At 36.7% G+C, this 15,802-nt stretch overlaps 1 protein-coding gene across 5 annotated transcripts in view; it reads left to right on the plus strand.

Annotated features, from left to right (window-relative positions):
* Positions 1–15,802, plus strand: part of LTN1 (listerin E3 ubiquitin protein ligase 1) — a 67,194-nt gene that overhangs the window by 17,179 nt on the left and 34,213 nt on the right. For 2 of the 5 annotated variants that reach the window (XM_005548876.4, XM_045389210.3), the window contains exons 7-12: positions 4,486–4,659; positions 5,230–5,420; positions 6,340–6,475; positions 8,778–9,587; positions 10,053–10,094; positions 15,225–15,414. In XM_005548876.4, the coding sequence (XP_005548933.3) occupies positions 4,486–4,659; positions 5,230–5,420; positions 6,340–6,475; positions 8,778–9,587; positions 10,053–10,094; positions 15,225–15,414 (1,543 nt within the window). Of the gene's footprint in view, positions 1–3,675; positions 3,719–4,211; positions 4,312–4,485; positions 4,660–5,229; positions 5,421–6,339; positions 6,476–8,777; positions 9,588–10,052; positions 10,095–15,224; positions 15,415–15,802 lie in introns of all 5 variants that reach the window. The other 3 variants (XM_074034168.1, XM_045389209.2, XM_045389213.2) reach the window with 3 other exon arrangements.

The raw sequence follows: 15,802 nt of genomic DNA on the forward strand, positions 1-15,802 counted from the left end.
AGGTTCATTCATGTTGTTGCATATATCAGTCCATTTTATTATTTAGTTTAATATAGTTTTCATGTGAACATATGTTTTTATCTTTCTTGAGTAAGGAGGGGAATTGATATGTCATATGGTAAGTATATCTTTATAGGAAGCTACCAAGATGTTTTCTAAAGTTGTAGTACTCTTACCAGCAGTGTGTGAGATTTTTAGTTGCTCCATATCCTCATGTTTCATATTGCCAGCCATTTTAGTTTAGGTCATTCTCCTGGGTATGAGATCAGGGATTGCAGTAGCTCGTGTGTCAAATCTGGCATATCTGTTTTTGTTTTTTTCATCCCCATCCCCATGGACACGAGGGAAACATCTATTTTTGTAGATAGTTTTATGTATTATCTATGGCTCCTTTACTTCTACAAAGCAGAGGTAAGTAGTTGCAACAGTGACGACATGGCCGGCAAACCCTAATATATTTCTGTCTCTTTGTAGAAGATGTTTACTGACCTCTGGAATAGAGGTTTCTCATTGTGGTTTTACTTTGCATTTCCATGATGACTAATGATGTTGAACATCTTTTAATGTGTTTATGGGCCAATTGTATATCTTTTTTTGGAGGTGTCTGTTTTAATCTTTTGCTTATTTTTTATTTCAAGAACTTCTACTTGGTTTTTTATATTTTCTGTTTCTTAGATGAAATTGTCTATGTTTTCCCCATTGATCCTCATCGTATTTTCCTTTACTTTATTGAGTATAGTTTTAATAGCTTTTTAAAATCCATGTCTGATAACATCTGGGTCATCTTGGGGTTGCATCAGTTAACTGTCTTATCCCTTGTGATGAGACCACATTTTTCTGGCTCTTGGTATGTTGAGTAATTTAAGATTGCATACTGGACATTGTGAATGTTATGTTTTGGAGACTGGATTATTTTATATTTATCCAAAGGGTATTGTTTTTGTTAGCAGGCAGTTAACTCGATTAGACCCATTCCAAACCATTATGCCTGTGGTGGGAAATGGCTTAGCTCTCAGTTCATTTCTTGTTTTAGCTTTAAGCTGCTTCTAGTTTACTTGAGGCCAGGAGTTCAAGACCAGCCTGTGCAACATAGTTAGACTCATATCTCTAAAAAAAATTTAAAAATTAGCTGGGCATGGTGGAGTGCACATGCATAGTTCAGAGATAAGCTGTAGATTTAGGCTGTTAAAATACAGAATATAGAGGTTCCCTTCTGTGGTCTTCTCCGTTGTAGAGTCCCCCATCACTTTCCTGCATCGTCCCGCGTTATCCTGGCCTTCTTTCCTGGTTCTTCTAGTTCCTCTGGCCAGAAAGATGTCAGTCTTTCAACTGAAGTTGTAGCTGGTCCTGTGCCTTTGTGATGGTGACCACAGCCACGTGTGGGCAAGGCTGCCAAAATTGGGATCTCAATCTACATGGATCACTTACTCCCAGTTTGATTCTCTTCTAAAATGCATCTGTATTTCAGTCTCCAGAGCCCTCAGGTAGTTGTTTTTTGTGTGTGTTTTATCCACAGAGCCTCCTTTTAGGAGGATTGATATATTGGGCTCTTACTCATCCCTATTTTTTTGTCCATTTTAAAATTGCAGTTTGGTTATTTTTGAGTTGCAGGTGTGCTGTATTTATCCTGAGTAGAAGTATTTGTCAGATAAAAGTAGGATGAATGCTTTCTTCCAGTATGTGGCTTGCCTTTTAATTTCATTCATGTTTTTGAAGAGTAGATGTTTTGATTTCGATGAAGTTTAATTGATCTTTTTTTTTTTTTTACGGTTGTGCATTTGATGTCTTATTTTTTATGTTTATTATTTGAATGGCCAGTTACTAGATTGATGTCTTATCTAAGAAATCTTTGCCTAAGTTTGCAAAGATTTTCTATGTTTTATTTTAGAAGTTTTATAGGTTAGCTTCGTGTAGTGGATTTAGAGTTATTTTTTGCATATAAACTGAAGGTGAGAGTCAAAATTAAGTGTTTGGTTATGTAGTATTCAGTTGGTGAAAGACTATCCCATCCTTATTCTGACACCTTTGTCAGAATTCACTTGACCGTATATGTACAACTTTAATTTTAGACTCTGTTCTGCTCCATTGATCTGTAAATCTATCCTTACACCCAATACCATGCACTCGATTATTAATGTTATACTGTGTTGAAAACTTCCAACTTTGTTCTTTTTCAAAATTCTTTTGGTTATCTTAGGTCTTTTGCATTCTAGAATAATGTTTTACAGTCTGCTCAGTCCTTATGGTTTTTGTTTCTTTCATGAATGAGTGCTTGAAAAGCAAAGCAAAATTTTCTTGATTTTTCTGATGTTTTATGATCAAAGTTTTTCAGCATAGCTAGAAGTTTGCTGTCTTTGTAAATGTCATGTCTTTGAAAATACTTTGCTAACTTTGATTTGGTAATATTTTATATAAAATATACATAAAATATTTTGTGGGGTTAAATATGTGTATATTTTTAAATCTCACAAAATATTATACTCTCAATCTTTGTTTAGATTTGCCTATATATTTGTTGCTTTGTGTCAGAAGGTGTTTTTATTTTGCCCTCATTCTTTTTTTTTTTTTTTTTTTGAGACGGAGTCTCGCTTTGTCACCCAGGCTGGAGTGCAGTGGTACAATCTCGGCTCATTGCAACCTCCGCCTTCCAGATTCAAGTAATTTTTGTGCCTCAGCCTCCCAAATCCTGGGATTACAAGCATGTGCCACCATGCCTGGCTAATTTTTGTATTTTTAGTAGAGATGGGGTTTTGCTATGTTGGCCAGCCCGGTCTTGAACTCCTGGCCTCAAGTGATCTGCCCACCTCAACCTCCCAAAGTTCTGGGATTACAGACATGAGCCACCATGCCTGGCCTTCACCCTCATTCTTGAAAGACATATTTGCTGAGTACAGGATTGTATGTTGGTAGTTATTTTTGTGTTGAAGATATCATTCCATGTCTTCTGATTGAATTATTGCTGTCAAAATTAACTATCAGTCTTATTGTCCTTCTTTTGAAGGTAGTTTATCTTTCCTTTTGGGCTACTTTTAAGTTTTTCTCCTTGTGTTTTTCCATTTGCACCATAATGTGTCTTTGTGTGGATTTCCTTTACGTATCCTGCTTGGGATTTGTTGGGCGTTTTGAATCTTTGACTTGGTATATTTCATTGGCTCTGTAAAATTCTCAGCTATTATCTCTAGGTATTTCCTTTGCCTCATTCTTCTCTTGTTTTGGGATTCTGATTAAATAGATATTAAACCTCACTGTATCCTCTATGTTTGTTATGTTTTCTTTGTTGTTTTTCGTTTTTTTGTCTCTCCATGCTGCTTTGTGGATAATTTCTTTTGCTCAGTCTTCTAGTTCACTGATTCTCTCTTATTTGTATCTAACCTCCAGCTGCCTTAGTCCATTCAGGCTACTTTAACAAAATACAGTCAGTCCTCCATATCTGCAGGTTCTGCATATGTGGATTCAATCAACTGTAGATGAGGAACCTGTGGATATGGAGGGCCGACTGTATTACGCCATTTGATGTCAGGGACATTTTATATAATTCCTGGGAATTTGGCATATGTGTGGGGGTGGGAGGGTGGGGTGTCCTTGAACCAGTCCCCTGCAGGTACCAAGGGATGAACTGTACCTTAGACTGAGTAATTTGTAAATAATAAAAATTTATTTCTCACGGTTCTATAGGCTGGACATTTCAAGATCAAGGTGCCAGCAGATTCAGTGTCTGGTGAGGGTTGCTTTCTCTGTTTCAAAGATGGCTGCTTTTTGCTGTGTCCTCACATGGCAGAAGGAGTAAACATGGTCTCTCATACCCTTTTATAAGGGCACTCTGATCCTATTCATGAGGGTAGTGCTCTCAAGACTTAATCATCTCCTAAAGTCCTCGCTGCTTAATACTATCACACTGGTGATTAAGTTTCAACATATTAATTTTGGAGGGAGACATTCAGACCATTGCACTGTTCTTAAACTATGAGTTGAGCTTTAAATTTTAATTATTTTTAGTTTAGTAGTTGTGCTTGATCTTTTTCAGATTGCTCTGTTTTTACCAGGATCCTTTTTCCTACAAGTTTTAAAAAACTTTTGTTCCTTTAAATGTAATAAGCATCGTATTATAAAATTTGTGACTGATCATTCTAAGATTTAAAGTCTCAGATCTTTTATTTCTCCTGATTGTGGCTCATGGTGTCTTATTTTCTGTTTGTTTGGCTATAATGGAGGCCCCAAATGAAGGCTTCTGCTACTAAAGAGGATTTGTGTTTGCTTCAGTCAAAGAAAGAGAAAGTTGAATTAATTCTTTCAGCCTTCACTTTTGCCTTGGTAATTCCTTATGCCTTTTCAGCCATTTTATACTCTAAGATTTTAAAAAGTATTTTTTCTAGCTATTTTAGTTTTCTTAATGGGAGGGTTAGTGTGAATAATCTATTACTATACATTAAAAATCTTATCAAGTTTTACTAGGTTTTAATTTAATTCAGCTTTGCTTTCTTTTAGATTCGCTCAGCTTATTTTGAGTTAGTTTCTGCGTTGTGCCAGCGCATTCCACAGCTGATGAAAGAGGAAGCATCCAAAGTGAGCCCATCGGTTCTACTTAGCATTGATGACAGTGACCCAATTGTCTGCCCAGCTCTCTGGGAAGCTGTACTCTATACACTTACAACTATTGAGGTATGTAAGAGAGGCACATTTAGTACACTGAGGAATACTTGTCTTTTAGTTGCATTTTAGAACCCTTGGGTATCATATGACCGAGAACCTATGAGATAAGAATATCTAAAACTTATTGGGAAAATGCTTTCTTGGAAATAAAATAATCTAAACTTGGCATAAATCTTAAAGTGACTAAAAATGGCAAAGAGTTTTTATTTTATTTTGTTTAGCCAGTATTATTTCTTTAAACCTTATGTGGCCTAGTGCAGTCACCATATCTGAATTTTATATTTAGAATGAAATATAATTAAGATTGAAATATAATTGTCCCTTTTAGAAAGCAACTTTTATAGAAATAGAAGTTAAATAATTATTTCTAATCAATACTGTCTTGTATGCATGTCAAATATATGATCATTATATGTAATACATTTATAATTTCAGTTTTAGTTTTTAATGGTGGTGAGAGATTTTAGCTTTTTTTAGGTAAAATACTGGGTTTTTCTTTTTGAGAGCCTATATGTTTTCTCTTTTGAGAAAAGTATGTTTATGATGTCTAATTACTACTATAATCTTTTCTTTGGTTAGGACTGTTGGCTTCATGTAAATGCAAAAAAGAGTGTGTTTCCCAAGCTATCAACTGTGATTCGTGAAGGTGGTCGGGGTCTAGCTACTGTCATATATCCTTACCTTCTGCCATTCATCAGCAAGCTCCCTCAGTCCATCACAAATCCAAAGTTGGATTTTTTCAAAAATTTCCTCACGTCTCTAGTTGCTGGGTAAGAAATTTAAATTTTTGATTTTTAAAACAGATTTTCCTGGTTTTATATTCATTATTTTCTTTCTTAAATTTCTCCAAGTTGTTTTACTATTCATTAAATACTTTTAAAGTTTTCAGAGAATTACAGTTGGTATTTTTTTCTTGAGTACGTTCAAGACTTCTGTAGTAGTACACAGCAGAAAGTTATATGGTAAAGCTCCTAGTTAGAAATAGGTCAACTAGGCTGTTTTTCAAATTAGCCATTTTTTAAATAGCAGAATGCGCTAACCAACTGCATCACAGAGACATGTAGCCATTTTTTATTTTTTATATTGATAAATATAAATGCCTGAATGCAGAAAATTAGCCAGTGAAATTTTTAAAACTTCCACAAATTTAACTACTATAGATGTTTAAATTCACACTTAAAAAAACCATTTCAGTACATTTGTTGAACTTAGAAGATACATGATTTTATTAATGATTACAAATTTTTTTTACTACACTATTATCTTTATTTGGTTAATAAGTTATCTCGAATTTGCAAGTGGATTGGTTCCATGAATAGAAAATTAATATCTCAGCTGGGCGTGGTGCTAGCACAAGCTGAAGTGGGAGGATTGCTTGAGGCCAGGAATTCAAGACCAGTCTGGTCAAGATAGTAAGACCCTATTTCTTAAAAAAAAAAAAAAAAGAAGAAAAAGGAAATATTCTCTTACTTATTACTGATAATTTTTTGCAAAACTTTTTCAAAGTTTTTTAAGTTCATATTCTCATTGGGCTATATGTATTTTCATTGGTATTTAATTTGTAGTTTAAGAAACTGCTTTAAAAATGTTTCTTCTGTTATGATGCCTTTTTGAGGTCTTTATTTTGATAATTCTGAGTTCTTATTTCTTCTTCACAAAAGAGTAATCCAGTTATTAATTATTTCTTAGGCTGTCAACAGAGAGAACTAAAACCAGCTCTTCAGAGTCCTTGGCAGTAATATCTGCTTTTTTTGAATGCTTACGTTTTATAATGCAGCAAAACTTAGGTGAGGAAGAAATTGAACAGATGCTCATCAATGATCAGGTATCTAGTAAAAGTCATCAGTGTCTTTGCATACTGATTATATAGGATCAACCTCATTGTATCTTGTTGCCATTTTCAGTAATAAGCCTTCCTTGGAAAAATTTTATTTTTATAATTTACCAATTGAGTAATGTGTATTTCTGACCAGAGAAGTAAAAATTCCATACTCTCAGTTGCTAGCATAGTATGATACCTAAGAAACTAATCAGTGTCTGGATGCAGAAACCCTATTTTTTTTTTTTTTTTTGAGATGGGAGTTTCGCTCTTTGTTGCCCAGGCTGGAGTACAATGGCATGATCTCGGCTCACTGCAACCTCTGCCTCCTGGGTTCAAGCAATTCTCCTGCCTCAGCTTCCCAAGTAGCTGGGATTACAGGTAACTGCCACTACACCCAGCTAATTTTTGTATTTTTAGTAGAGACGGTGTTTCACCATGTTGGTCAGACTGGTGGAGAACTCCTGACCTCAGGTGATCCACCCGCCTCGGGCTCACAAAGTGCTGGAATTACAGGTGTGAGCCATTGCGCCCAGCCTGTAAAAACCCTATTTTAGAAAGATGTAATGCAGGCTGGGCATTGTGGCTCACGCCTGTAATCCCAGCACTTCGGGAGGCCAAGGTGGGTGGATCACTTGAGGTTGGGGCTTCAAGACCAGCCTGACCAACATGGAGAAACCCCATCTCTACTAAAAATGCAAAATTAGCCGGGCGTGGTGGTGCATGCCTGTAATCCCAGCTACTCAGGAGGTTGGATAATTGCTTGAACCTGGGAGGTGGAGGTTGCAGTGAGCCAAAATCGTGCCATTGCACTCTAGTCTGGGCAACGAGCGAAACTCCATCTCAAAAAAAAAAAAAAAGATGTAATGCAAAGCAGAATTTTGAAGATGCTATTTATGATCTTTTGTAGTAAGTTTAAATAAATCATGAAGCAATCATCTTGTTAATTCTAAAATACTCAAATTATGCTTTGTGAAAGTTTGGCTTGGCTTTTAGAACCAGAGATGAGCGAAGGTTATGGAATATGGTTCTTTACAGTAGGAGATTAATGAGATTTTAGAAGTCCAGATCCTAGGATTTCTCTAACTACCCTTATTTGTGTAATTTAGGAAATAGGATACCACACTCTGTGGGTTCTAGGTATCTTTCATATTGGCTTATAGTCTCACATCTTAGATTTACCTGTAGTTAAGGCAGAAAAGCAAAACACTTAAGTCCAGAAGATGCAAAGAAAATTAGATTGTTAATGACCAAGAATCCCAGTCAGTTTTATCACGAAAAAGGAATAATTGAGATGAAATCATTCAGCTCTTTTATGATATGAAAGAGATCTTCAGGTTAACTTTTTCAGAGTTCTAGGGGAAAATTTATGTTTTTCAGTTATTAAATATGAAATTTTATAGTATTTTACAAATACTTTGTTTAAATTTTATTTCTCTTGAAAATTGAACTTCTCTATTTTGTACCTTCTGTGAGTGGAAAAAACACAGTTTTTCCTCTACTCTCACACCATAGTAATCAACACAGAAGACTTCTGTGACCAAATATGTGGGGATTTCTCCCCACCCAGCAAGCAGTCAGTTCTGCAGCAGACACCAGCTGTGTGTCCTTCAATTCAATTCTGACTCTCTACCTGGAGATAGTGTCAGATCTCACTGGCCTAGGACTCAGTCCCACAAGACCGCTCCCCACTTCTGATGCCAATCGCAAGCCCCAGGCTGTTTTACCTGAGCTTCTGACCAACCAGCTATACATCTTAATCAGGGATCCCATGACCCCCTCCTGGGGTTTGCTTAATTTGCTAGACTGGCTCACAGAACTCAGAGAAACAATTTACCAGTTTATTATAAATGATATTACAAAGGATACAGATGAAGAAATGCACAGGGTGAGATACGGGAAGGGGCGAAGAACTTCCACACCCTCCTTGGGTGCGCTACCCTTCAGGAACCTCCACAAGTTCAGCTATCTGGAAGCTCCCTGAATGCTGTCTTTCTTGCATTTTTATGGAGGCTTCATTACTAGACATGAATGATTAAGTAATTGCCACTGGTGATCAGCTTAACCTTTAGCTGCCCTTGTATCCTTGGAGGTTGGGGAGGTATTGAAAGTTCTAGTCCTTTAATCCTGCCTTGGTCTTTCTGGTGATCAGCCCCCATCCTACTGTATAGGTGCTGCCAGCCATCAGTCAACCCATTAGCTTACAAAATGATATCACTTTGGAGATTCAAGGATTTTAGAGCTGTGTATCAGGAGATGGGGTTGAAGACCAAATATATATTTTATGATACTATACCTTTTCTTTCAGTTGATCCCTTTTATTGATGCAGTTCTCAAAGACCCAGGGTTGCAACATGGGCAGCTATTTAACCATTTAGCAGAAACTCTAAGTTCCTGGGAAGCCAAAGCAGACACGGAAAAAGATGAAAAAACAGCTCACAACTTGGAGAACGTACTGATACATTTCTGGGAAAGACTGTCAGAGATCTGTGTCGCGAAAATCAATGAGCCAGAAGCTGATGTTGAGTCGGTTTTGGGTGTATCTAACCTATTACAGGTGCTTCAGAAGCCGAATAGCTCATTGAAGTCAAATAAAAAAAAAAATGGTAAGGTTAGATTTGCTGATGAGATACCTGAAAGCAATAAGGAGAATGAAAAATGTGTATCTTCAGAAGGAGAGAACACTGAAGGCTGGGAATTAACAACTGAACCTTCTCTCACTCATAATTGTTCAGGCCTTTTGTCTCCACTAAGGAAAAAACCTTTGGAAGACTTAGTCTGTAAACTCGCAGATATAAGTATCAATTATGTCAATGAACAAAAGTCAGAGCAACATCTAAGGTTTCTTTCTACTCTGCTTGACTCCTTTTCTTCAAGCCGAGTATTTAAAATGCTACTTGGTGATGAAAAACAGAGTATTGTCCAAGCCAAACCTCTTGAAATAGCCAAACTTGCACAAAAAAATCCTGCGGTGCAGTTTTTATACCAGAAACTGATAGGCTGGCTAAATGAAGATCAAAGGAAGGATTTTGGGTTCCTGGTGGACATTTTGTACAGTGCTCTCCGGTGCTGTGACAATGATATGGAAAGAAAAAAAGTCTTGGATGATCTAACCAAGGTATTCCTGTTGTATATCTTTTCAAACTATTTTAATAATAGATGAGTAGAATGAGCCTGCATATTGTTTTCTGGTTGTTTCTTCACTGGGAGTGTCAATTTTAGGACAAGCAGTATATTCTTGATCATGATTTGGGAAGTATCTAAGGCTGCTGGGTAGATGTTCAGCAGTATCAGGATAACAAATACTTGTAATTAAAAGGTGAATTCTTTTAATCTATACATTTAAAAGGTTGGATAAGAACATTTTAGTTTTGTATTGGTTTCATGGGTACTTCATTTACTTTTTAAAAGTTTTAGCTGGGCATGTTGGTGCATGCCTATAGTCCCAGCTACTCAGGAGGTTGAGGTGAGACAATTGGCTTGAGCCCAGGAGTTCTAGACTAGCCTGGGCAACATAGCAAAACCCCATCTCAAACAAAAAGTTGTTCTAGCAGATTGTTTCTAACTCTTTTTCTTTTTTCAGGTGGACCTGAAATGGAATTCTCTTCTTAAGATTATTGAAAAGGTATCTTAGGGATTTTTTTTTTTTTTGTACTTATGGGAATAGAAATATTATAACCATAGTCCTATTCACACAATAAATATGATCAGTCAGGTTCTGTGTTAGAGAACTTCCTCATTATTGTAACTTTCTTCCTATAATGTGGGAAGATATGTGTTCTTTTCCTTTCCTGTAGTATTATTTTTCTGGTTAGTAATATTAGGGAAAAATGAACAGGCTCTAGAAAATCCAGTGTTTCTTTCCTAGAAGGTAACAAAGGCAGATTTAAACATTTTATTATCTTTTAATTAAGGCTACAACTTTCTGCTCTTATCCTAGTTACTTTTTATACTGTAGAAATGGATTGGTGGTTCTAGCTTTGGCTAGAACACATGAGAAAATTAAGTTTTCTCTACTCTGGAACACTATGTAGGTAAATAAAAATCTTCCAGTCTTTGTATGATTGCCACTGACTAAGAAAATTAGTGGTAAGAATAATGAAAAGAAATGAAAGAACACAAACCATTTACAAATTTTCAAAATAGCTTAAGTATTCTTTCCTAATGAGGATGTAAATGTTGTAACTAACACTTTTCCAACTGTAGAGATGTTATGACTAGCTACCTAAAATTCGTACTCCTTTTTAAAGCATTTTCAAATTATTTTTCTGTTTTCATAGCTAACTCCAATTTGCAAGTTTTTTTCTATTTTTTAAATTGTAGTAAAAAAACACATAGCATGAAATTTACCATCTTAACCATTTCTAAATGTACAGTTCAGTAGCATCAAGTATATTTATATTGTTGTGCAGTTTCCATAACTTAATTCGTCTTGCAAAACTGAAACCCTGTATCCATTAAACAGTAACTCCCCATTTTCCCCATGGTTTTATTTTTACAAAATAAATACAGAATATTTATTATTTTTCAATGAGGAATATGACTTACCAGGCACACTATTTGCCTTAGTTTATCTAGTGCCTTCTCTCCCTGTAGCCAAGTTACATGAAGAGCTAAATTATCAGAAGGCTCCTTGATAAGCCTTGAATCAGAGCAGGGGGTGTAAATAATTTGATAAGAGTAGACTAATGTATCCATTTCCAACTTAGGAATGTACCTGCCATGAAGTACAAATACTCACATCTGTGTGGAAGAATATCCTCTTCCTGAGCAGTGATTGGAAGTTCCTAGCCAGTGTTTGCTGCCTGCGCTTCCATGACTCACTAGCCTCCTCATCTCCTTACAGCTAGGCAGCTTTCATTAGATATGTTCATACTGGCATATCTCAGAGACATCGTAAGTTCAGTTCCAGACCGCAGCAATAAAGCAAGTTACACAAATATTTTGGATTGCCAGTGCATATAAAAGTTATGTGTACACTATAGTCTATTAAGTGTGCAATAACATTATATCTGAAAACCAATGTACATATCTTAATTTAAAATTACTTTATTGCTAAACAGTGCTAATGATCATCTAAGCCTTCAGCGAGTTGTAATCATTTTGCTGATCGAGAGTCTTGCCTCGATGTTCATGGCTGCTGACTGACCAGGGTGGTGGTATCTGAAGGCTGGAGTGGCTGTGGCAATTTCTTAAAATAAGGACAACAGTGCAGTTTACTGCATTGATTGACTCTTCCTTTCATGAAAGATTTCTCTGAAGCATATGATGCTGTTTGATAGCATTTTACCCAAAGAAGAACTTCTTTCAGAATTGGAGTCAATCCTTTCAAACCCTGCCACTGCTGTATTATCTAAGTTTATGTAATATTCTAAATCCTTTGTGGTCATGTCAATGATGTTCATGCTTTTTCACCAGGAGTAGATTCCACCTCAGGAAACCACTTTCTTATCTGTAAGAGGGAACTCCTCATCCATCCACATTTTATTATGAGATTACAGCATTTCAGTCACACCTTCAGGCTTCATGTCTCATTCTAGTTCTTTGCCTCTTTCCTCCACATCTGCAGTTACTTCCTAAAGTCTTGAACCTCCCAAAGTCATCCATGAGGGTTGGAATCAACTTCTCAACTCCTATTAATGTTACTATTTTAGCCTTTTCCCATGGTTCATGAATGTCTTAATGACATCTAAAATGGTGAGTTTTTTCCAGAAGGTTTTCAATGGACTTTGCCCAGATCCATCAGAGGAATCACTGTCTATGGCTGCTATAGCTTAATAAAATGTATTTCTTATTAATAAGACTTGAAAGTTAAAATTACTCTTTGATGCATGGGCTACAGAATGGATGTTGTGTTAGCAGGCGTGAAAACAACATTAATTTCCTTGTACATCTCTATCAGAGGTCTTGGGTTAACCAGGTGCATTGTCAATGAGCAGTAATACTTTGAAAGGATTTTTTCTTTCTTTTTTTCCTTCGTTTTTCCCACAGTGGGCTTAAGATATTCAATCAACCACACTATAAACATGTGCCGTAATTTAGTCCTTGTTATTCCACTTATAGAGCACAGGCAAAGTAGATTTAGCATAAGCTTAAGAGCCCTAGGATTTTTAAAATGAGAAATGAGCATTGGCTTCAACTTAAAGTTACCAGCTGTATTAGCCCCTAACAAGAGTCAGCCTGTTCTTTGAAACTTGGAAGCCAGGCATTGACTTTTTGCTAGCTATGAGAGTCCTAGATGGCATCTTCTTCTAATATGTGACTGTTTTACCTCCACTGAAAATCTGTTCAGTGTAGCCACCTTCATTATTGATCTTGGCTAGATCTTCTGTATAACATGCTGCAGCTTCTACATCAGCACTTGCTGCTTCACCTTGTACTTTTGTATTGTGGAGATGGTTTCTTCCTTTAAACCTTATGAACCACCCTTTGCTAGCGTCAGACTTTTCTTTTGCAGCTTCCTCACCTCTCAGCCTTCATAGAATTAAAGAGAATTAGGGCCTTGCTCTGGATTAGGTTTTGGCTTAAGAGAATGTTGTGGCTTGTTTGATCTTCTGTCTGGACCACTAAAACTTTGTCCATATCAGCAGTAAGTCTGTGTGACTTTCTGTTACTCTTGGGCTCACAGGAGTGGCGCTTTTAATTTCCTTCAATAACTTTTCCTTTGCATTCACAACTTGGCTGTTTGACACAAGAGGCCAGCTTTCCTCCTCTCTTGGCTTGCAACGTGCCGTCCTTGCTAAGCTTCATCATTTCCAGCTTTTGATTTAAAGTGAGAGATGTGTGACTCATCTTTCCACTTGAACATTTAGAGGCCATTGTAGTGTTATTAATTGGCCCAATTTCAGCATTGTCATGTCTAAGGGAATAGGGAGGCCCAAGGACAGAGAAGAGAGATTAGGTAACGGTCAGTCAGCAGGGCAGTCGGAACACACACATGACATTTGTTAATTAAGTTTGCCCTCTTACATGGCAGTGGTTTGTGGCACCCCCAAACATTACAATCGTAACATCAAAAGTCACTGATTGCAGATCACTGTAACAGATATAATAATGAAAAGTTTGAAATATTGTGCGAATTACCAAAATATGACACAGAGACACAAAATGAGCATATATTGTTGTTAAATGGTGCTAATAAACTTGCTCAATGCAGGGTTGCCACAAATCTTCAAGTTTTAAAATTGCAGCATTTACAAAGCACAATAAATATAAGCCCAATAAAACAAGGTATGCCTGTACATTATGTTGAACTTTTTATCTTGCTAACTCGAGAGGCATTTTATTCAGAAGTTTATTTTGTTTACCAGGATTCTGCAGAATAGATTGGTTTTACTTGGCAAACTACACTGGGAAAGCAGGTATCACAGCCATCTAAATTCTAAAGTAGTTTTTCTTGTTTTATGGAACCTTAATACTTTATGAGCAGAGTCTTAAAATCATCTTTTTTGAGACAGAGTCTCGCTCTGTTGCCCAGCAGGCTGGAGTGCAATTTCACGGTCTTGGCTTACTGCAGCTTCTGCCTCCCAGAGGTTCAAGCGATTCTCCTGCCTCAGCCTCCTGAGTAGCTGGGATTATAGGCACCTGCCACCATGCCCAGCTAATTTTTGAATTTTTAGTAGAGACAAGATTTCACCGTGTTGGTTGGTCAGGCTGGTCTTAAAGTCATCTTTTAAAAAAACAATCAATTAAAAAACAGATTTGAGTTTTGGAACCATAAAAGGACCTTAGAGGTTTTCTAAGTTAATCTTTCCAACTTTCAAATTAGGAGATAGGCCCACGTTTATTAAAAGATTTGTCCAAGGTTGTAGGCTAGTTAGTGATAAAGCTTGGACTAAAATATAAGCTCTGGTTACCTACAATTTTTAAATAAAAGGATAAAGTTTTCCAAGCACTACCCAATCTGCACTTGGATTTTTTTTTTTCTTCCAGATTGCTTTGAAATGAACCAAGTTGCAAATTCCTTTCTTCTCAGCCCTTAAAGCAAAAGAAGCTCTGGGAACATGGATCAGCATGCTTTAGGGGTGGATTTACAGTTTTTTTTCTTGCTTCCCCACCTCATGAAAATAAGTTGCTGTCAGATATCTGGCCCTAGTAACTCTATCAGAGAATTTGGGGAAATAAATCCCATTGTTCATACTGAAGTTATTTACCATTATTATACATTAATTGTTCTTTAATTTTAGCAAAATTAATGAACAAAAATTTATAGAGCATTTATAAATCTATCTTCAAAGTTTATTCATGATTCATTGAACATATCTACAGTGTTGATAGCAGGTATCAAAGAAGTTTAAGACAGTCTCTACTCTCAAGGAACTTACAATCTCATTGGAAAGACAAGATATACACAGATGAAACATTTAAATAATTATACAATCCAGTAAGTGCTTTAGAAATTCAGAGAAAAGCAGTGATCATTGTGGGCTGGAGTGGATGGGGAGACTTCATAAAGTAGGTGGGATTTGTACTGATTTTCAAAGAATGGATGAGATTTTAAGTAAAAAAAAAAGGTGTGGAGGGGGAATATTTATGGCTGGGAAGGTAGCATGAGCAAAGCATGGAAGTGAACATCATCCAGGCTTAGTGGGAAACAGGGAGGATACCAGTCTTTCTAGAACTTCAGGAGGAGGAGGAGGGGGGATAGAATTGGAGCCATCATAACGAAGGGATAGTAATATGGTACAAGTAATATTTTGGACAGAGAGAGTATTTGATCTTGCTGTTGATCTTTGCTTTAATTTTATGGTTTTAGGCATGTTCTAGTTCAGATAAACATGCTTTAGTAACTCCTTGGCTAAAAGGCGATATCCTTGGTGAGAAATTGGTCAACTTGGCAGACTGTCTTTGTAATGAGGACTTGGAATCCAGGGTATCTTCAGAACCTTACTTCTCAGAAAGATGGACTCTTCTAAGCTTGGTATTATCCCAACATGTTAAAAATGGTAGGACTTTTGTTTTCTAATAGGGGATAATCCATTTCACCTTTGTGGGGGATTCCATGGGGCTCAGCTTACGTGTTATTGGTTGAAAATAACGACTTATTCAAAAAATTTTTTTTCTTTTTTTTTTTTTTTTGAGACTGAGTCTCCCTCTGTCATCTAGGCTGGAGTGCAGTGGTGTGATCTTGGCTTACAACATTTGGGTTCAAGTGATTCTTGTGCCTCAGCTTCCCAAGTAGTTGGGACTACAGGTGCATGCCACTATACCTGGCTAAATTTTGTATTTTTACTAGAGATAGGGTTTTGCTGTGTTGGCCAGGCTAGTCTCGAACTCCTGACCTCAGGTGATCTGCCTGCCTCAGCCTCCCAAAGTGCTGGGATTACAGGCGTG

Source organism: Macaca fascicularis, chromosome 3 (genome assembly GCF_037993035.2).
Source record: "Macaca fascicularis isolate 582-1 chromosome 3, T2T-MFA8v1.1".
Taxonomy (NCBI): Eukaryota; Metazoa; Chordata; class Mammalia; order Primates; family Cercopithecidae; genus Macaca; species Macaca fascicularis.